Source organism: Echiichthys vipera (assembly GCF_963691815.1).
Source record: "Echiichthys vipera genome assembly, chromosome: 16".
NCBI classification, from domain to species: Eukaryota; Metazoa; Chordata; class Actinopteri; order Perciformes; family Trachinidae; genus Echiichthys; species Echiichthys vipera.
Window position 1 is genome coordinate 28,245,966 of NC_139841.1, and position 22,692 is coordinate 28,268,657.

General features: G+C 47.0%; 1 protein-coding gene across 4 annotated transcripts in view; it reads left to right on the forward strand.

Annotated features, from left to right (window-relative positions):
• scarb1 (scavenger receptor class B, member 1) overlaps positions 1-22,692 on the forward strand; it is a 33,007-nt gene that overhangs the window by 6,218 nt on the left and 4,097 nt on the right. For all 4 annotated transcript variants that reach the window (XM_083929314.1, XM_083929317.1, XM_083929316.1 and 1 more), the window contains exons 2-11: positions 484-644; positions 5,043-5,184; positions 5,312-5,515; positions 6,671-6,766; positions 6,842-6,957; positions 7,041-7,207; positions 7,946-8,064; positions 17,529-17,602; positions 17,773-17,824; positions 19,705-19,851. In XM_083929314.1, coding sequence (XP_083785440.1) covers positions 484-644; positions 5,043-5,184; positions 5,312-5,515; positions 6,671-6,766; positions 6,842-6,957; positions 7,041-7,207; positions 7,946-8,064; positions 17,529-17,602; positions 17,773-17,824; positions 19,705-19,851 — 1,278 coding nt within the window. The remainder of the gene's footprint in view (positions 1-483; positions 645-5,042; positions 5,185-5,311; positions 5,516-6,670; positions 6,767-6,841; positions 6,958-7,040; positions 7,208-7,945; positions 8,065-17,528; positions 17,603-17,772; positions 17,825-19,704; positions 19,852-22,692) is intronic.

Genomic DNA, 22,692 nt, shown 5'->3' on the forward strand with positions numbered 1-22,692 from the left:
TTGTTGTTGTTGTTGTTGTTGGTTGTCGTTGTTGTTATTGTTGTTGTTGTCAGCGTAGATGACGTTATTAATTATCACAATGTGTTTTTACGGAAGCGATCGTGTCGGATAATCGTCCCGCTGCAGCACAGAAAACACGCAAACACACAAGTGTGATGCTGCTTTAAAGACAGCTGTGATGAGGATGAGGAGGAGGATGAGGATGATGAGGATGAGGATGATGATGATGGTGATGATGATGATGATGAGGACGATGATGAGGATGAGGATGATGATGATGGTGATGATGATGATGATGAGGACGATGATGAGGAGGATGAGGATGAGGATGATGATGATGATGGTGATGATGATGATGATGAGGACGATGATGATGAGTTTTAGAACGACTGCAGATGTTCGTTATTTGTGCGCGTTGACGCTGAATCGTAAAGTAAACTCGGTGCTGAGTATGAAGTTGATTTTCCCTCTGGTCCTCGTCAGAACACGGTGATCGACCCGAAGAACGAGATGTCCTACACCATGTGGAAGGACGTCCCCGTGCCCTTCTTCATGTCCGTGTACTTCTTCAACGTCCTCAACCCCAAAGAGATCCTGACGGGGGAGAAGCCCATGGTGGAGCAGAGAGGGCCGTACGTGTACAGGTACGGCACGCACGCACGCACGCACGCACGCACGCACGCACGCACGCACACGTTGCGTTCCCAGGTCTCATCTTCTTCACTTTTATTTCACTTTATTTTCCTTTTGTCTGTGGTGAAAATTCAAGATATAAATAAGTGTTTCTGTTCTTTTTTTTTTTAAATGAGTCCTTTTATTATCGTTTTTTTCAACTTTTATTTTGTTACTGATACTTTTGTACTTTTACTAAGAATACTTTGTTTACAGTACTGAGAAATTACTGAAAATAGGTGCAGCATTACAGCAAATAGATGCAAAATCAGTACAAATGGATGCAAAATGACTAAAAATTGATGCAAATTGCCAAAAAATAGATGCAAAATGACTAAAAATTGATGCAAATTGCCAAAAAATTGATGCAAAATGACTAAATAGATGCAAAATGACTAAAAATAGATGCAAAATGAGTAAAATTGATGCAAAATGACCAAGAATGGATGCAAAATGACTAAAAATAGATGCAAAATGACTAAAAATAGATGCAAAATGAGTGAAAATCGATGCAAAATGAGTGAAAATCGATGCAAAATGAGTGAAAATCGATGCAAAATGACTAAAACTAGTTGCAAAATGAGTAAAATGGATGCAAAATAATTGAAAATCGATGCAAAATGAGTAAAAATAGACGCGAAATGAGCAATAAAAGGACTTTTACTCGTCTGAAGTATATTGAATCTATTTTGACCCAACCTGAGAACAAAAGTCTTCCCTTGTTTCACTCTCTCACCCACTGAAGGTTCTGGCCGTAAAGCCCGAGTGCAGCTGTGTCTTTGGGCCTCGTCGGCCCACGTTCGGGAACACTATGTACCCCACATATATGTGTGCAGGTCCTTTTCCATATGGGTAATTAAACGGGGGCACGCAGTCCAAACAATGTTGCATAACTTTTCCATATGGAACAGATTCTGAGGTGGAACCCTCCAGAAACGTGGAGCTGAACTCCACGTAACCGCGGAGGGAAGTGATGAGAGGCGCGTATAACATTACGTTACATAAGCGCGGGCCTGCTTCCTCCACGCGTCCTGCGCTCTGAGCTCAGTCCAAGTGTCAGGTCCTCCTCGGCTCTGCTGGGTCTCTACGTCTCTGCAGCAGTTTTTGAGTTTGTTGCACGTGTTTGCTGCTAAATGGAACATTTTTAACGCTTAAATATGAATAAAAAGAGTGAAAGATGCTCCAGAATCCCACATTCAGACCCTCAGACGTGGAGGAGCAGCAGAGACGAACCCACGCTGCGGTCTGGGATCAAAACCTTCTGACGTTTGCAGGTTTTCTCCCGTCTGCGGTTGATTGTGTGTTTTGTCGCTTGTGTTGTGTCGTGCGGTCAGAGAGGCTCTTATTGTGAAATCCATCCATCCTCTGAACGCCCCTCAAGACTTATTGACTTTTTTTAATCTACAAGAGTCTCGTGTTTAGGGTCAGAACCAGTTTATGACCTTTTAACGCTGTTTATGGACCCAGAGAACCCGTTTACATCCATCTGGACCCAGAGAACCTGTTTACATTCACACATCTGGACCCAGAGAACCTGTTTACATCCATCTGGACCCAGAGAACCCGTTTACATCCATCTGGACCCAGAGAACCCGTTTACATCCACACATCTGGACCCAGAGAACCTGTTTACATCCATCTGGACCCAGAGAACCCGTTTACATCCATCTGGACCCAGAGAACCCGTTTACCTCCATCTGGACCCAGAGAACCCGTTTACATCCATCTGGACCCAGAGAACCCGTTTAGATTCACACATCTGGACCCAGAGAACCTGTTTACATCCATCTGGACCCAGAGAACCCGTTTACCTCCATCTGGACCCAGAGAACCCGTTTACCTCCATCTGGACCCAGAGAACCCGTTTAGATTCACACATCTGGACCCAGAGAACCCGTTTACCTCCATCTGGACCCAGAGAACCCGTTTACATTCACACATCTGGACCCAGAGAACCGTTTACGTCCACACATCTGGACCCAGAGAACCCGTTTACATCCATCTGGACCCAGAGAACCTGTTTACATCCATCTGGACCCAGAGAACCCGTTTACATTCATCTGGACCCAGAGAACCCGTTTACATTCACACATCTGGACCCAGAGAACCCGTTTACATCCATCTGGACCCAGAGAACCCGTTTACATGCACACAGGACAGTTTGTCCCCTCGCCAAAATGAGCGTTATTCAGCCTCCTCCTGATAAATCAGTGCGTTAATCTTGTTTACCTGCGGAGCAGCGAAAAGTCTTGGCGTGATAACGGGTCACAGCGGTTCAGGAACACTGGGATTCATTGCGTCTTCGGTTTTGCAGAAACGCGCGTCGTCGACACACAAAAGCCCGAAACCAACAACGTGTTGGTCGTCTTCCTGTCGTCCGACTGAAGGAGGAGGAAACGGTGCATTTGTCGGGGACTACTTTCAGCGGCGGATGAATCCACAACAGTGCAGCTCATTGTTGTGATTGAAAGTAACTGATGTGTGGATTTCTACCAATTCTACTTTCACCGCTGTTCACGATGGTCGGGTGATGAAACCGTCTCTCCCTCCGTCCGCTCCCCTTATCTCCCTTCATCCTCTTATCCGTCCACTTTATCACATCATCCCGTGGACAGAGTGCACCTTGAACCCAAGCACCCCAGAAAACGTGGACGCAGGAGCCAGAAAACAAACAATAACGCGTGCTGTAATAAAACTAATGGTGGTAAAAGGCTTTAGTGTCCGTCACAGATGCCTGAGCGCTGAGGTTTACCGTCTTATGTCCGACTGATGTGCAGCTTTATTCATTCGATGCGTTTCAAACACAGAGGCGATAGAAGCTGTTTGTTTTGTTCCTGTCACATTTTAATTTACCGTATTTTCCACATTATAAGGCGCATAGAACAGACGCTACAGACGAGGCTGGGGTTACGTTAAGGACCGCCTCTAAATTCATTGATGTTAAGTTTGCGTGCTAGCGCGAGTAGCATCCAGCTGCAGACCCGGAGCACGGGCCCCTCACTTGAAAAAAAAACTTTTGCTTCACTTCCGTCAACTGAGGGGCTTGTGTCAAGTGAGGGGCTTGTGTCAAGTGAGGGGCTCGTGCTCCGGGTCTGCAGCTGGACAGTATCGGCTAGTGCTGTCGCCTTCAGTCCAATAGTGATTGTACGGACACTTCTAAACACAACTTGCACAAAATCCGTGGTATTTTGTGCAGGTTGTGTTTGAATCGGCTTCATCAAATGAGAAACTGGGTTTCCCCCACGACCTTTTTGCTTTTCTTAACCGTTTATTTTTACACTTCTTTTCACAGTTTCGCGTAAAAACCTGTGAGGCTTTGCTTCTTTCCTGTTAATAATGTGAACGTTTTAGTAATAATGTTGAAGTTTGGACCAAACAAACACTGTGAAAGCGTCGCAGTGGGATCTGGGTCTGGGAAGCACGAGTAGCATCCAGCTGCAGACCTGGAGCACGGGCCCCTCACTTGACACAAGCCCCTTGCTTGAAAAATAACACTTTTGCTTCACTTCCGTCAAGTGAGGGGCTTGTGTCAAGTGAGGGGCAATGCTTGTGTCAAGTGAGGGGCCCGTGCTCCGGGTCTGCAGCTGGATAGTATCGTGCTAGTGCTGTCGCCTTCAGTCCAATAGTGATTGTACGGACACTTCTAAACACAACTTGCACAAAATCCGTGGTATTTTGTGCAGGTTGTGTTTGAATCGGCTTCATCCAATGAGAAACTGGGTTTCCCCCACGACCTTTTTGCTTTTCTTAACCGTTTATTTTTACACTTCTTTTCACAGTTTCACGTAAAAACCTGTGAGGATTTGCTTCTTTCCTGTTAATAATGTGAATGTTTTAGTATAATGTTGAAGTTTGGACCAAACAAACACTGTGAAAGCGTCGCAGTGGGCTCTGGGTCATCGCGCTGCTAAATGCTAAATGGACTTGTTCGTATAAAGTGTCTTTCTAGTCTTCTGACGACTCAAGGCGCTTTCACACTTGTCACATTCACACTGATGACAGTGGACATCTACAGACCATCTAATCTAACCATTCACACACATTCACACACAATTTGGGGTTCAGTGTCTTGCCCAAGGACACTTCGACATGTGGACCGGGGTAGGTGGGGATCCAACCGCTGATCTCTCAAATGGAGGACGACCCACTCTCCCACTGAGCCACAGTCGGCCCTATTTCCTCAGCGTATGAATCCATAATGAAAATAATCATTAGTTTGTAGTTTAAAGTCCTGCTTCATGATGAATGCATCAGTCACAGGGGACGTTTGTGACGCGTTTCATGTCTTTTGTGGGTTTTTTGACTCATTTTATTGTAATTAAATACACGTTACAGTAGTTCAGATCTCTAAAAGTTTCCTTGTGTTCCAGGAAACGCATTCAGAAAGACAACATCACGTTCCACGCCAACGGCACCGTGTCCTACAGGGAATACCGCAGGTACTTCTTCGAGCCGGACATGTCTTCAGGGAACGAGTCCGATGTGGTCACTATTCCAAACATGTTGGTGCTGGTAAGACTCTTATTTACACACACACACACACACACACACACACACACACACACACACACACACACACACTTTCTCTCTGGGCTTGTTTACACCCTCGGCCTCTTCGCTCACATCTGTGTTTTCTTAGGGTGCCGCGGTCATGATGGAGAAGCTGCCCTTCCCCGTGCGTTTAATGATCAGCGCCACCTTCAAGACGTTCAAAGAGGGGCCCTTCCTGACCAAGACGGTGGGGGAGCTGATGTGGGGTTACGACAGCGGACTGGTTGATTTCCTCAACAAATACCTTCCCGGCATGTTGCCCTCAACGGGGAAGTTTGGACTCTTCGCTGAAGTGAGTTTGTCACGATTGTAAAAAAGTCCTGTTTTATGGCCCCAGAAGTCAAAGACGAGGCGACGGGGAAGAGCAGGAGGAGACTCCACTTAAAGCTGCATTCTCTCTAATGTCCAGCAGGAGGAGACTCCACTTAAAGCTGCATTCTCTCTAATGTCCAGCAGGAGGAGACTCCACTTAAAGCTGCATTCTCTCTAATGTCCAGCAGGAGGAGACTCCACTTAAAGCTGCATTCTCTCTAATGTCCAGCAGGAGGAGACTCCACTTAAAGCTGCATTCTCTCTAATGTCCAGCAGGAGGAGACTCCACTTAAAGCTGCATTCTCTCTAATGTCCAGCAGGAGGAGACTCCACTTAAAGCTGCGTTCTCTCTAATGTCCAGCAGGAGGAGACTCCACTTAAAGCTGCATTCTCTCTAATGTCCAGCAGGAGGAGACTCTACTTAAAGCTGCATTCTCTCTAATGTCCAGCAGGAGGAGACTCCACTTAAAGCTGCATTCTCTCTAATGTCCAGCAGGAGGAGACTCCACTTAAAGCTGCATTCTCTCTAAAGTCCAGCAGGAGGAGACTCCACTTAAAGCTGCATTCTCTCTAATGTCCACTTAAAGCTGCGTTCTCTCTAATGTCCAGCAGGAGGAGACTCCACTTAAAGCTGCGTTCTCTCTAATGTCCAGCAGGAGGAGACTCCACTTAAAGCTGCATTCTCTCTAATGTCCAGCAGGAGGAGACTCCACTTAAAGCTGCATTCTCTCTAATGTCCAGCAGGAGGAGACTCCACTTAAAGCTGCATTCTCTCTAATGTCCAGCAGGAGGAGACTCCACTTAAAGCTGCATTCTCTCTAATGTCCAGCAGGAGGAGACGCCACTTAAAGCTGCATTCTCTCTAATGTCCAGCAGGAGGAGACTCCACTTAAAGCTGCATTCTCTCTAATGTCCGGCAGGAGGAGACTCCACTTAAAGCTGCATTCTCTCTAATGTCCAGCAGGAGGAGACTCCACTTAAAGCTGCATTCTGCATTCAGGTTTTTAATGATAAAAATGCCGCCTTAGTGAGAAAAGACGCTGCAGGTTAATAGGGTAAAATTTGTAACGAGCAGAAAAATACATGTTTTCTTTGTCAAAATCTCTAAACTGACCAAACGTCTTTCTTTCTTTAGTTCAACAACTCCAACACCGGCCTGTTCACCATCCACACCGGACAGGGCGACATCAGGAACGTGCACAAAGTCGACTCCTGGAACGGCCTGACCGAGGTGCGGACGGTGCATTCATGGTATGTATTACTCGTGTTCCTCTCTTCCCCACCTGACCGTCGCCTCTGTCTGCAGCTGCCCTACTGGAGGACTCCTCAGTGCAACATGATCAACGGCACAGCCGGACAGATGTGGCCTCCCTTCATGACCAGAGAGTCCACGTTACCGTTCTACAGCCCCGACGCCTGCAGGTGAACCTCTTCTCTTCTGCCTCTCACCGTACTCTTTTTGTATACTAATAATAAAACCGTATCCATGTTTTTGTCTTCTTCAGATCCATGGAGCTCGTTTACCAGCGTGACGGAGAGCTGAAGGGAATCCCTCTGTATCGATACGTCGCCCCCAAGACTCTGTTCGCCAACGGGACGGATTACTCCCCCAACGAGGGCTTCTGCCCCTGCAGGCAGTCCGGTCTGCTGAACGTCAGCAGCTGCCGACACGGTGAGGAAACACAAAGCCCCGCCTTTATCTCATCTCATCTCATCTTCATCCGCTTATCAGAGGTCGGGTCTCAGGGGCAGCAGCTTTAGCAGGGGACCCCAAACTTCCCTTTCCCGGGCCACATTAACCAGCTCTAACTGGGGGATCCTGAGGCGTTCCCAGGCCAGTGTGGAGATCTAATCTCTCCACCTGGTCCTGGGTCTTCCCCGAGGCCTCCTCCCAGCTGGACGTGCCTGGAACACCTCCCTAGGGAGGCGCCCAGGGTTCATCCTTACCAGATGATCCTGAACCACCTCAACTGGCTCCTTTCAACCAAATAATCTTTAAAAAAAACAAAAATATAAATATTCTGATGAGCAGTGGGGCTACTCAGATAAGGAGGATTATGATCCAGTTTCTAGCGAGCGGCGAGTCATTTTGGAAAGACAAGAATCTGATAATCTATTATAAATATAACTATAAATGCATTATATATGATCTGACTCTCCGACGTAGTTTCATTTGGTGATGGGGGAAACTGACCATTTCACGCTGATGTGCAAAAATGAACCCAATGGATGTAAATTTCTATTTTTTGAAACAAGCGAGACAACAGCAGCGTGATCCTGTACCCTGCTTCTGTCCGTCTGGAGTCGTGCAAAAGTAAAAACGAGAAATCCAGAAACTACAGAACCTCTGTCTCTGTGGACGCGATCGTGTGACTGAATAATAAAACACCTGGAACATTTCTTTCGACAGACTCTCCCGTCTTCATCTCTCACCCTCACTTCTTTAACGCCGACCCTGTGCTGCTGGACTACGTGCAGGGCCTCAACCCGACAGAGGACGAGCACGGCCTCTTCATAGACATCCACCCGGTGAGCACGCACACACATACACACTCACACACACACACACACACACTTCCTACCCTCTCTCATGTGAATGGCATGAAGAGAATTCACCAAACGGTCTGTTCTGTGTCAAACAATCCCCTAAAAAAACAAACCATCCGTCAGTGTCGTGGCGTCGGGTGACATAAGGTTGCTTTGCGTCCTTGAGTCCCGCTGTGGTCTTCTCCTCGAGCGGGGGTGGACTGATTACATATCAGCGACAATCTGCTATCGTTGTTTTGTGCCCTCATTATCACAGTTTGCTTTTATTTTTATAGCACGGTTGAAAAGACCTGGAAGAGTCGTCCAAAGGGCTTCAAAGAGCAGAGACGAAAACAAAAAGAACGCATGCACAGAAACAGGAAAACAGGCGGATCATCACACTTACACACACACATACCTGCACATATACAAACCTATATATTTATTTTATTAACCTTTATTTAACCGGGATATTCCCATGGAGATTTAAGGGAGTCCTGGCCAAGACGGCAGCGTAAAACGTACATGTTTCACATTTAAAACCACAAAACACAGCAAAACACAGGGTTGGTTGGAGGAGCATTGAACATCATAAGGCTGCTCTAGCGGTTGATTCAGGTTCTGGTTTCTGGAGCGGGTGCTGCCGGTTCTGGTGTTTCTGTAGTGGGTGCTGCAGGTTCTGGTGTTTCTGTAGTGGGTGGTGCACGTTCTGGTGTTTCTGGAGCGGGTGCTGCAGGTTCTGGTGTTACTGGAGCGGGTGCTGCAGGTTCTGGTGTTACTGGAGCGGGTGCTGCAGGTTCTGGTGTTACTGGAGCGGGTGCTGCCGGTTCTGGTGTTTCTGTAGTGGGTGCTGCAGGTTCTAGTGTTTCTGTAGCGGGTGCTGCAGGTTCTGGTGTTTCTGTAGCGGGTGCTGCAGGTTCTGGTGTTACTGGAGCGGGTGCTGCAGGTTCTAGTGTTTCTGTAGCGGGTGCTGCAGGTTCTAGTGTTTCTGTAGCGGGTGCTGCAGGTTCTAGTGTTTCTGTAGCGGGTGCTGCAGGTTCTAGTGTTTCTGTAGTGGGTGCTGCAGGTTCTAGTGTTTCTGTAGTGGGTGCTGCAGGTTCTGGTGTTTCTGTAGTGGGTGCTGCAGGTTCTGGTGTTTCTGGAGCAGGTGCTGCAGGTTCTGGTGTTTCTGTAGCCATTAGAGAACACAGACAGGATGGAAGTTGATGTAAAATAGCCTCATAAATAACACCAACGCTGTGTTCTACGGGCGTGTGATGAAGACAGTCCAACTTTCTCACACAGAGAACAATGGTGTGTTCGGAAACCAGAATCAGATGAATGTTAAAGCAGCGTGGTTCACAGAATCCAGCATTTTAAAGATGAAGTGTTTGCGTGCATGTACAAAATATCACCGAAGTCAATAACAGATAAAAGAACGGCTCAGATGATTAGTTAAACATCATGTCTAACCTGTAGTGGATCGAGCTGTTCCAGAGTTCTGGAGTTCTTATTATTACAAAATAAAAGAGTGGACATGACAGAAAGGGAAGAATTGCTTTAAGACATGTTTAAAGAGTTTTACTATTAAAGATTTAATTTAAATAAAAAAGTCCGGACAAAGTCAGGAGTCACAGAATCTCACATTTACTTTTCTCTAAGAGGGAGAAGAGTAAATTATTATTATTTTTGTACTTTTTATGTGGTAAAACTGTATTAAACAAAAACGAATCATAGCAAAGTAAAGTACTAAACTTAATGAATGAGTATTCATCTTATTTACCCCACTGTGCATTATCACTGTGAGGACTTTAATCATCAGGAAGTGCAGCGGATGATTGTTGGTGTTGATCAAACGGGTCGAGCGTCCCTCAGAAGGGTCTGAATTAACCCAGTGATCTCACTTTACGGCCGTGCAATAACGATAAACACATTATCTTTTCTGCGAACCACAAACGCTGATAAGTGTTATCAAACGCTGACACAGTTCAGCTCGTTGTATAACCCTTACACAACGCTGCCTGTGTCGACTTCACCTGGACCGTCGTTACTGTGACCTGCGCTGTGATAAGGTAATTGGAAATTGGGCTATTTTCCCTTTGATTGCACCGCTCCCAAACGAGGCGTGGACAGTTGCACTCACAGTGGTCAAAGGAACTAGACTTTAGCCCTTAAACGGTACGGATGGAGAGTGTGAGTGCGTCCTAAAGCCCACTTTAACCTCTCTGTGGATGCTCATGTCTAACCCGTAATGGATCGAGCTGTTCCAGAGTCCTGGAGCAGCCCTTGGTCTTGAGTTTTGATCACTCAAGACACTCCAGGTACATCCAGCGACAACTCACAGGACGAGCGTCTGGGTGTGTTATGGACTTGCATGAGTCCCGCCAGACAAGTTAAAATCTTAATAACACTTTAACATCGACTCAGAGGCCCGGACAGTTCAGCTCGTTGTATAACCCTTACACAACGCTGCCTGTGTCGACTTCACCTGGACCGTCATTCCTGTGACCTGCGTTGTGATAAGGTAATTGGAAATTGGGCTATTTTCCCTGTGATTGCACCGCTCCCTAACGGGCTGTGGACGGTTGCACTCACACTGGTCAAACGAACTAGACTTAAGCCCTTAAACGGTACGGATGGACAGTGTGAGTGCGCCCTAAAGCACACTTTAACCTCTCTGTGGAGGCTCATGTCTAACCCCTATGGATCGAGCTGTTCCAGAGTTCTGGAGCAGCCACAGAGAAAGAACCGTCGCCCGCGGCCGTGAGTTTTGATCCAGGTACATCCAGCAACACCTCACTGGATGAGCGTAGACCTCTGGCTGGATTATGGACTTGTATGAGTTCCACCAGACAAGTTAAAATCTTAATAACACATTAAAATCGATCCAGAGGCCCGGACAGTTCAGCTCGTTCCATAACCCTTACATAACGCTGCCTGTGTCGACTTCACCTGGACCGTCGTTCCTGTGACCTGCGCTGTGATAAGGTAATTGGAAATTGGGCTATTTTCTCTGTGATTGCGGTTGTTTGTGAATTAAGGGTCGTTAAAACACTTTCTATGGCGGCAATAAAAACCCCTTTGTAGAGCAGATCGAAGCTCTTTGAAAAGCTCGTTCCAAGTAGAGATTATTATCGGGTTAATTATTCTGGGAAACCACTCTGCGTGGGATCTTTATGGAGCTGTATTTCAGATGTCGAAAGAGAAACTTGGAGCCACGTGAGCGGTTTCCAGAGTGGGGTGATTTTTAAAAACACATTTAACTCAATTCTTCCCCTTTCTGTCATTTTGGCATGTTCATTTAGTTTGTTGATGGTTTACATACAGGGGAACACGCCTCCAATGCTGCCTGCGCTCGAAGAACACGATCAAAGGTCTCCATACTGTCAAAAATGAGATATTTACCCTTTTACGTGACGGTGAAGCGAATCTGATCGTCCTGTAAACCAGACTCTGAGGGAGCACTCACACTGTCCATCCGCACCGTGCCCAAACAGGTCCCACGGCTAAAGTCTGGTTCCTTTGACCAGTGTGAGTGCAACCGTACCGCGTCTAGGAGCGACACGCTTGCCGTCCACGGCCTGTCTGAGAGAGGTGGGCTTTAGTAAAGCACGTTTGCACGTGTACGAGCACGAGCGTGCGCACGTGTACGAGCACGAGGCCTACGGCGGCTCTGAGGTCATTTCCTGTGCGCCTGTTGGGACGTAGAAAAAAGAAGGAGGGACCATGCGCGGACATTTCAAACAATGGCGGTGAAAGGTTCACGTTGGTGTGATGCGGAGGTGGAGTGTTTACTGCAGATTTGGTCGATGAAAAGATTCAAAAACAGTCGACAAGACGCACAAAAACTCCGAGGTCTACGGAAAGATCTGGAAACAAAGCCACGCATCGCCATGACGTCATCAATGCGTGTGACGTGTTACGGCGTGATGACGTATAGGCAGCAAGAAGCATTCTCCGAGGCCCAGGTAGTGTGAGTACAAACGGGCCTGGAGGGGGGGACAAGGACCCTAAAGCACGGGGCACGGGACAGAGGAACAGTGGGAGGGCGCCCTGATTATTGCTTTAGTCGTGGATCTCCACACTGGCCTGGGAACGCCTCAGGATCCCCCAGTTAGAGCTGGTTAATGTGACCCAGGAAAGGGAAGTTTGGGGTCCCCTGCTAAAGCTGCTGCCCCCGAGACCCGACCCCGGATAAGAGGCTGAAGATGAGATGAGATGAACTGTTGATATTGCTTCGTCCATTTCTGACGTTTGCCCGTTTATTTCGACCTTAAATGACTCCATTTAGCTGCCGTGCTTAAGCGTCTGTGTTCAGGTGTTGCAGCTGGTCCAGGATCAGGCCCGCGCTCCTTCCTGACCGAGCGAAACCATCTGTGCGCGTCGGTGGAAACGCTCTCTTTTGTGTCGTCTGTCCGGTCTTTGTAGGCTTGGCCCACAAAGCCGTCAGGTGTGTCCCGAGCTCTTGGACGTTCAACAACATTTTCAGACACTAACGTGCAGCAGGAAAAGGCACTTAGAGGCATCACACACACAGAAACACAGACAGGAAGGAGGTAATGTCTGTCGCGAGGTGCTTCTTTTGAACCAGAGTCACTGGGGAGCTCTTAAAAAGTGCCTCTCATCTTGTGAGAAAGTCTCAGAGCTGGCAGCGGCGTGGACTCGGAAACCCGTCTATTGTGCCGCCTGTAAGTGATTACTTCCTGTATAGAAGGCAGACGGCTCGTGATGTCTGAAGCGAAGCGGAGGCGATGCTGCCAGCTCCATTTCTGCTGTTCGAACCTTTTACCGTGATGAGCAGAATAAACGTCTCACTGTAGGAACACGAAGAACGTTCCTGTACTCGTGGACGTCTTCAGTCTGAACTGTCGGTGGTTGTTGTTGTTGTCTGGGCTCCGGGAAGTTTAATTTCCTGCGGGTTTAAGTAATTATTGGGTTTCCATCCCTGACTGTCCAGATGTGTGTTTGTGTGTGTGTGTGTGTGTGTGTGTGACGGAGACGCCTCAGGAAACATCGCAGCATCAGTAATGCGTTGGCCGTACACTCTCAGGATCGACGGTAGAGAAGCATTAGACGCCCGGTTCTCCTCCCTAAACTCGTTGATAGAGGCACAGCGGTGACTGCATTAGCCAGCAGCGCGTCCATGTTGCTAACATTAGCACCTGTGTCTGTGCCAACGCTAGCCGAGGAGACCGAATCACTTCGTGTTGTGGCTTTCCCACTTTGTTGTTTGGGCGGCTTGGGAGAAATTCATCCACTCTTAAGGTCGTTAAGCACCGTAGCGTGTGTTTCCAACGGAGTTTGACCGGTGACGAGGTCCAAAATGTATAAATTTGATAGATTTCTGCGTCACCATGGAGACTAACGTCACTACCAAGACCACCTGTTTCTGTCCTCACTCTGTCCAAAAGGCGTCAGAGTTGTTATGATTTGACAAAAGGTCAACGTGAAGAAAAAGACCAATCAGACCAGAGCGCCACCGGCTGCAGTTACTCCGTCATCCTTCACTTTCTTCTGCACTCATGTAAACGAGAAGAACTGGTTAAATCCGGTTATTCACCGAACCTCGGGGAGGTTGTTCAAAAAACCCAGATTTGTATTTGTGTTGACTTTGGTTGCCAGGAGACGATCTGAGAGAAGCCAGAGACACATCCAGCTCTAGAAAAAGTCTCCCTGGTATTTGGTGACTTCAGTCCGGGGGTCTGGACCGGGGGGTCTGGCCCGGGGGGGTCTGGCCGGGGGGGTCTGGACCGGGGGGTCTGGCCCGGGGGGGTCCTGCCCAGGGGGTCTGGACCGGGGCGGCGTCCCAATTTGTTTTGCCAGGAAAATCAGATAAAACTGCTCCGTCCGGACCAATTATCCCGATGCAGCTTTGCTTTGGGCGAACTCGTCTCTGCAGCATCTGAAGTCATCTCTGTAAACGCACCCTGCAGCTCAAAGCCGTAGCAACGGGACAAGATTGGATCTGTGGAGTCGACCAATCACGCCTCAGCACGCTCTGGGCTGAAGGGGAAGGGTCCGTGTGGAGAGCAGATGAGCTTCTTGTTGTTATGTATCTGCATTCATGTGCAGATATCCATTTATGGAGACGCCGTGTCTTTATTCCAACTCCCAATCTCGCGTCTAAAGTTTCTAATCGGACCCTGAACGACGCCCGCCGCTCTGAACAGGAAGTCTCAGCCCCGACATCCGCTGGTTCTAACCAGGGAGCCTGAAATATCCAGCCTCGTGAGTCCATCCTGATCTCTGAGCTCCGTTGTGTTTCACTCAGATCAGTTTAGAAACGAGCGGAGGTGAAAATGTGGAGAAGTTTACAGCGACCGAACCAATCAGCGTTGGTTTAGAGGTGGATTTAAGTGAGGGAACGAGAAGAGACTGAGGCTTCCACGGATGAGATGAGCAGCTATAGAGCAAGCCGCTCCCTCAGGGCGCCCTCCCACTGTGCCTCCGTCCCGTGCCCCGTGCTTTAGGGTCCTTGTCCCCCCCTCCAGGCCCGTTTGTACTCACACTACCTGGGCCTCGGAGAATGCTTCTTGCTGCCTATACGTCATCACGCCGTAACACGTCACACGCATTGATGACGTCATGGCGATGCGTGGCTTTGTTTCCAGATCTTTCCGTAGACCTCGGAGTTTTTGTGCGTCTTGTCGACTGTTTTTGAATCTTTTCATCGACCAAATCTGCAGTAAACACTCCACCTCCGCATCACACCAACGTGAACCTTTCACCGCCATTGTTTGAAATGTCCGCGCATGGTCCCTCCTTCTTTTTTCTACGTCCCAACAGGCGCACAGGAAATGACCTCAGAGCCGCCGTAGGCCTCGTGCTCGTACACGTGCACACGCTCGTGCTCATACACGTGCAAACGTGCTTTACTAAAGCCCACCTCTCCCAAACGGGCCGTGGACGGCCGGCGTGCCGCTCCTAGACGTGGTACGGTTGCACTCACACTGGTCAAAGGAACCAGACTTTAGCCGTGACACGTGCTGGGGCACGGGACGGAGGGACAGTGGGAGTGTTGTGTCTCACTGGTTTACCTGCAGCCTGCCTCAGATTAAAGACACATTAAAGTCGTAATAAACCCTGCAAACCTTTTCTGACTCAAAGGATGTGAACATGCATCGCTCATGTTCATGGTTTGCACTCTGCACCTCTCTGTGGTCTCAGTGAGGCGCAGCACAGCAGGTGAGGCCCGTTAAGTGTGGAGCGTCAGCTGAACCCGACCCCATCCATCACCGTTACCATCACACCCACTGTGACGCGATCAGGACCCGTGATCAGGACCAGACCTCCTCAGGCTCAGGGCGGGTCCCGACCCTCTGATTTAAGTGTCATTTAGGAGCTAATGTCAGGACTCCGAGCTTTTTAAGAGAACTGCAGCTCACGGAGCGTTTTAGCGCTGAAGTGGCTCCTAAATCTATAAAAACGTCACTTTCTCTGAGTGGACGTGCGTGTTTGGGTAGTTAACCTCACTTCAGACAGTGTGTGTGTGTGTGTGTGTGTGTGTGTGTGTGTGTGTGTGTGTGTGTGTGTGTGTGTGTGTGTGTGTGTGTGTGTGTGTGTGTGTGTGTGTGTGTGTGTGTGTGTGTGTGTGTGTGTGTGTGTGTGTGTGTGTGTGTGTGTGTGTGTGTGTGTGTGTGTGTGTGTGTGTGTGTGTGTGTGTGTGTGTGTGTGTGTGTGTGTGTGTGTGTGTGTGTGTGTGTGTGTGTGTGTGTGTGTGTGTGTGTGTGTGTGTGTGTGACTACTACTAGTTTATTTAAGGTAGTGAAGTACAGAATAAACTCTGAGTGTAGAGAAAAGCTGATTAGTTTGTGTTATTTATCAGAGAGCGGTTGTTTGTTGTTGTGTCGTGTATAAATGTGTGTTTCTAATGCGTAAGTGTGTGTGTGTGTGTGTGTCAGACCCCAGGAAGCACAGATGCCTCCGCGGGTGCTAATGGAGATCCTAATAACGACAGAAAAGAATAAAATCACGCTAAACAAGCAAACACACCAAAAAAACAGTGCAAACTCCCTCAATAGTTCCACATTTGTCCTGTATTTATCTTTCCTGCTGTAAAACTCAAACATCCGTCGTTTAAACTGTCTTTGCAACTCGGTGGCAACGAAAACCTTCCCTTTAACAGACAGTTTGTTTAAAGTGACCCAATTTTTAACTTCTTAACTCCGTATGTGGACGTTTCCAGGAGTTGCAGTTCATGTTTAAAGTGTTAGGATCTAACAAAACCGACCCAGCCTGCTTTGAAAAGCACAGATTGTCGTCATACTTTGTGTTTTTGATGCTCCGAACAAATGAAATCCTCTAAAAAAAACATTAAAAACGACGCGGATTTCCTTCGTTTGTCGTCTGCGCTCGGAGACATGGGAACGTCTTCTCTGGGAGGACATCTGAATATTCACTGAACACACCACTTTTGCGTTTACCACAGAACTTAATCTCTGTTTTTATACACATTTAGACACAGTTCGTCCAAAGTGAACCAGTTTTTAACTTGTTTATTGCCTATTTGGTCGTTTCCAGGAGTTGCAGTTCATGTTTACAGTGTTAGGAACTAACAAAACCAACCCAGCCTGCTTTGTAGAACACAGACGGACGTCACACTTTGTGTTTTTGATGCTCCGAACGAATGAAATCCTCTAAAAAAAACCATTAAAAAAGACGAGGATTTCCTTCTTTTGTCGTCTGCGCTCGGAGACATGGGAACGTCTTCTCTGGGAGGACATCTGGATATTCACTAAACACACCACTTTTGTGTTTACCACTTTGTTTTTATACAAATTTATAATTAGTTTGTCCAAAGTGACACCATTATTAACTTGTTTATTGCCTATTTGGACGTTTCCAGGAGTTGCAGTTCATGTTTAAAGTGTTAGGATCGAACAAAACCAACCTAGTCTGCTTTGAAAAGCACAGACGGACGTCATACTTTGTGTTTTTGATGCTCCGAACAAATGAAATCCTCTAAAAAAACCATTAAAAAAGACGAGGATTTCCTTCGTTTGTCGTCTGCGTTCGGAGACATGGGAACGTCTTCTCTGGGAGGACATCTGAATATCCACTAAACACACCACTTTTGTGTTTACCACAGAACATAATCTTTGTTTTTATACAAATTTAGAATTAGTTCGTCCAAAGTGACCCAATTTTTACCTTGTTAACTCCGTATGTGGTCGTTTCCAGGAGTTGCAGTTCATGTTTAAAGTGTTAGGATTCATTAAAAACCAACCCAGTCTGCTTTATAGAGCACAGATTGACGTCATACTTTGTGTTTTTGATGCTCCGAACGAATGAAATCCTCTAAAAAAACCATTAAAAAAGACGAGGATTTCCTTCTTTTGTCGTCTGCGTTCTGAGACATGGGAACGTCTTCTGTGGGAGGACATTTAAATATTCACTAAACAATAAAAAGCAAAGAGAACTGCACCTTAAAGGCTTCTCTTCTTCCCCACGTGAGAGTTGAACGTGTGTCTTTTGTGCGTCTCTTTCAGCTGACGGGCGTCCCCCTGAACGTGTCCATCCGCCTGCAGCTCAACCTCTACATGAAGAGAGTGTCAGGAATTACGTAAGGCCGTTATTCCCCGTGCTGCCGTTGTGCCATTAAACGTTGTCATGTATTGTGTTTGCATCCATTCATCGCTCAGCGGGACGGCCGCGCGGACGCTTCCTGCTTTTCCTCACATTCACCGCGGAGCCCTGGAGCTTTGAAGCCGAGTGTGTTTTTTGTCCTTGCAGAGAAACGGGCAAGATCTCTGAGGTGGTGATGCCGATGATCTGGTTCGAGGAGGTGAGTAGTTTAAAGTCAAACTGAACAGATAAGTGTGTGTTTGATGTTTCACGGTGGTTTCTCTTCAGTCGAGTCGTTCATATTTTCTGTGTGACACTATTTCCCAGGTTGCTTAACGTCCTCACTCTTTGTTCCATTTATGGAAACATCTGCGTGGAATATGCAACACATGCTGCAGGAAGCGCGTCAGGACGTCACTCACTAGCACATTTTATTTTTATTTTTTTTATGTATTTAGTTTATTTAACAGGGACGGTGCACGGCCGTCCCTCAGCCGTACCACAATTAGCTCCTCGCTACATTTCATGTGTCGTCCCTGGGCAAGAACAAACAACAATCTAACACAGACAAGCCCATAAACAACACAAACAGCCTTTCAAACAACAACAATCACATGGTTTCACACTCTTAAAACACAATACAACACAACAGGGATAAAATAACAATGTTAAAACGCAACAAAACGATGTTAAGATGCAGCAGTGAGCTGATGTTTGAGTTTATGGTTGGTGGGTGCATCATTGAGTAGATGTAAGCCATGATGTGAATGTGCTAACGTCTCTGATCTCAGTTGGTGCAGAGCTCCAATAATCAGTGGCTCTGACAGAAGAGGCTGTGCTGTGCTGCACAGTCACCTCCGCCAGTCGTCCTTGTTGTTCTCTCGTTGTCTGGACTCGGTGATGTGAACTCCTTTAACGGAGGAGCGGACAGATTCTGGATTAGCCTGCACACTAAACTAACATCGGCAAGACACGCGAAATGTTCAAAAGTCCAGAGTTATAATAAAACGGTCACGCTTTGAAACTCTGATGCGGTCGTTTCCTCAAAGTTCTGCAGCAAAATCAAATAAACGTTTGCAGGAATCTGTTTTTCAAACACTGAAGAATAAAATGACCTTTGAAAACTTTGATTTAAATCCACATAACGACGTCCAGAGTTTGATTTTTTACTGTAAATTTACATTTATGTTTGTTTGATTACTCTTTCTGTTCTCGTTCGACCCCAAACCTTCATTAAAATTGACTTGCATATAGGTATTTAGATGTTTTATTTAAATTAAACCATGATTCGAAAAACACTTTGAAGTAAAAGTCCTCCATGCAAACGCACATTGGTGCTTTGTTGTGTGAGTAGGGACTCTTCTCATGCTGCTGCAGAGGTTTGCTGTTATTTTCAGCAGCATTAGTGGTTAAAAAAGACCTTTGAATGCCTTCACCGTACTGCCCCGAGCTAATCACTGTTAGCCACGTCCGACTGTTAGCGTCTCTCCTGGATTTCTCTGTTAACAGTTGTTACATTAAAAAAATGTCTCTGACTTTTTTGATGAATGTAAGTGCTGAAAATGACCCTGGGCTGATTTTACGCTGGAATTCCACTTAAAGTCGGCCTCAGGCTGCAGGAGATTCGGGTGATTTACCCAGATAAACTCCAGACTATGACTTATTTGATGAGTGTAAGTGCTGAAAAACACCACGGGAGGATTTTGCTCCGGAATTACACTTAAAAAACTCTGAGCTTTTTAGTCTGTTTTGCCTAAATGATGCTCTGCCTGCACCCTCACGGTCTGCAGAGTCCTTTAAACGTCAGATTAAGACACATTTGTTCAGACAGACATTTATTTGACCTGTGTGCAGCGGCTCAACTCGACGGCCGGGTCTTCATTTGTTTTTTTCTTGATGTTTTGTGTTTTTCTGTGTGCTGTTTTATGTCCTTACAAAGCACTTTCTCAGTTTTGCCTGTGAAAAGTGCTTTATAAATAAACAACAAGACTGAAAATGATCATTTCCTTTATTATTTGGTTGAATTTAGTTTGGCGTTACTCTCTGTGTTTGACCCTCGAACACACCACGCCGCGCTCTTATTTTGCCTTCTCTCCTCAGAGCGGCTACATCGACGGCCCCATCCTCACCACCTTCCACACCAACCTGGTGGTCCTGCCCGCCGTCATGGAGATCATGCAGTACGGCTTCATCGCCCTCGGCCTGGCCACAATACTCATCGCCGCCGTGCTGCATCACAGACTGAAGGTAAGGCCGGCACGCGGCGCGCAGGCCGGCGCGTTGTGCCGTATCCAGCGCCCCTGCTGTGAAACGCACCCCCTCACATTATAGATGATGTTCTGGATCAGAAGGCTGCTGTTTCCACCTATAGGAGCAGTTTATACACAGGTAACCACGGTAACGGTCTGAACACTGGTTCCTTACAGTCTTTAAACCATTTTAAAGAGTTTAAATCACAAACTCTGATAATAACGAACACAAAACGACACCTTTTTGTGTGTTCTGTGGAAATAAACTGCAGCTATAATTATTAAAATGAGTGAAATGGATCTTTGGAGCAGGTTGAATGTGTCTGACTCAGCGTTTCCTAAATATAACCCCAGCTTTTCCTGCAGTTCATAGGTTTAAAAGTGTGTTTTTAACGTGGTTACCTGTGTATGAGCTGCTCCTATAGGTGGAAACAACAGCCTTCTGATGCAGAACGTCACCTCTAATGCGAGGGGGCGTGCGTTTCACGGCAGGGGCGCCGACCACGGCAGCACGCCGGCGTGTTGCTGCGCTCTTCTGTCTTTAACTGCATGGAGCATGTCCGAGAAGAGTAAACGCATGTTCTCTCATTAACAGATGGAAGGAGGAGCAGCAGACACTTCACTTAAGACGTTCTGATTATATGATATTAAGGCTGTAAATTAAATTATTTATTTCAAAGATGTTTTCACTCTAATGTGGTTTTGGTTGATGTCGCTGCAGCGTTTTTAAAAACAGCTGATTTTGCATCATTTTCTCCTCAAACAGGAGGAAAATTTAGCTTTTTTTAACGTTTTTTTAATGTAAAACATTCAAAGAGTTTAATAATAATCTTTATAGATTGGAAATTCTCGCTTCTTCCATCAGTGAACGTTGTTACTGATGAGGCAAAACTATGAAAACTAGTTTTTATAAACCAGAGGCGTCCTTTCAAAGTAAAAGTCTGTTATTATTTTATATTTTTTTATATTTTATTTATCTGATGAAAAGACTAAAACCTACAATTTGTTGTGTCAAACTTTAGTTTCCTCAAAAGAGCTGCTCACTCTAGCTTTTTATTAATATTAATAATTATACAAATAAACTTTATTTATATAGTACGGAAGCCCTGAAGGGACATAAACGCATACATTTTATTTCCTCAGTTTTCCCGTGATAACCAACCCTTACACAAAACACAACACAAAGTGAACTGGACTCAACGTTAGCGCTGAGGTGAGCTCTGAAGCTGGATCAGTGTGTTAGCAGGTGTGATGCGCTCACAGCCTGAGTCAGCTGTGACACCAGAGTCGCTCTCTTTTAGCGTCGCTGTATCACCATGGTAACTGAGCCTGTGAGACGGTGGTAAAGTGGAGGCAGAGCGTCAGTCTTGTAATTCTACGTACGGGGTTCGACTCCCATGCGAAGTGCGTTTCAGATGTTACTCAAGCCCCCACTGCACCACAGCGACCTCCTGGTTGATCCGGTCAGGAAGCTCCAAAAACTGCAGTTCTTTTGGACCCTCATGCACAAACCCAGACTCCCTCCTTTCATAGTAGGATGGTGCTGCTGCAGCGCCACCTGTTGGTCAAACAGCACCAAACTCCTCATGTCCACTCAGACATCATGTCTACACACGTCCAACAAACGTGGAGCCAACACGTGAGCGTCTGCACAGAGTGTAAGACTGACTGTGTCAGCTGATAGCATAATTGGCAGAGTTTACACAGAGCGGCTCATTAGAGGGTCAAGATAACCGCTCTTTAATGTTACGTCATCCCTTTAGTGCGCTTTGAACCTCCAGTTGGACCCGGTGACTCTCAGGTACAGATTCAGCCTTTACGATGTTTTGACATGTGAGTCCACACGTGCGTCCAGGGGAAGCTGCACTTTGACGTCCTGTCTGTGTGAAAGAAATTAACCCTGTGATCTGCTGATTCAGGACTTTCTCTGTGGTTTTACAGCCTGTTCCACACACGGCGTCGATGTGACGAGACAGTCCGACACTCGTGTGCTGTAAGGACACGGTGGGGCACAGCGAATGCCCCACTGTGCCTCCGTCCCGTGCCCCGTGCTTTAGGGTCCTTGTCCCCCCCTCCAGGCCCGTTTGTACTCACACTACCTGGGCCTCGGAGAATGCTTCTTGCTGCCTATACGTCATCACGCCGTAACACGTCACACGCATTGATGACGTCATGGCGATGCGTGGCTTTGTTTCCAGATCTTTCCGTAGACCTCAAATTTTTTGTGCGTCTTGTCGACTGTTTTTGAATCTTTTCATCGACCAAATCTGCAGTAAACACTCCACCTCCACATCACACCAACGTGAACCTTTCACCGCCATTGTTTGAAATGTCCGCGCATGGTCCCTCCTTCTTTTTTCTAAGTCCCAACAGGCGCACAGGAAATGACCTCAGAACCGCCGTAGGCCTCGTGCTCGTACACGTGCGCACGCTCGTGCTCGTACACGTGCAAACGTGCTTTACTAAAGCCCACCTCTCCCAAACGGGCCGTGGACGGCAAGCGTGCCGCTCCTAGACGTGGTACGTTTGCACTCACACTGGTCAAAGGAACCAGACTTTAGCAGTGAAACGTGCTGGGACACGGAATGGAGGCACAGTGTGAGTGCGCCCTAACTGTTCAACGATCCGACTCCATGATTCAGTTTGACATGAATCACAGTCCGTTCACACGTAGAAAGGGTTTGAAACTACCAGCTCAGGAGCGTGTGCGTGTGTGCGTGTGCGTGTGCGTGTGCGTGTGTGTGTGTGTGTGTGTGTGTGTGTGTGTGTGTGTGTGTGTGTGTGTGTGTGTGTGTGTGTGTGTGTGTGTGTGTGTGTGTGTGTGTGTGTGTGTGTGTGT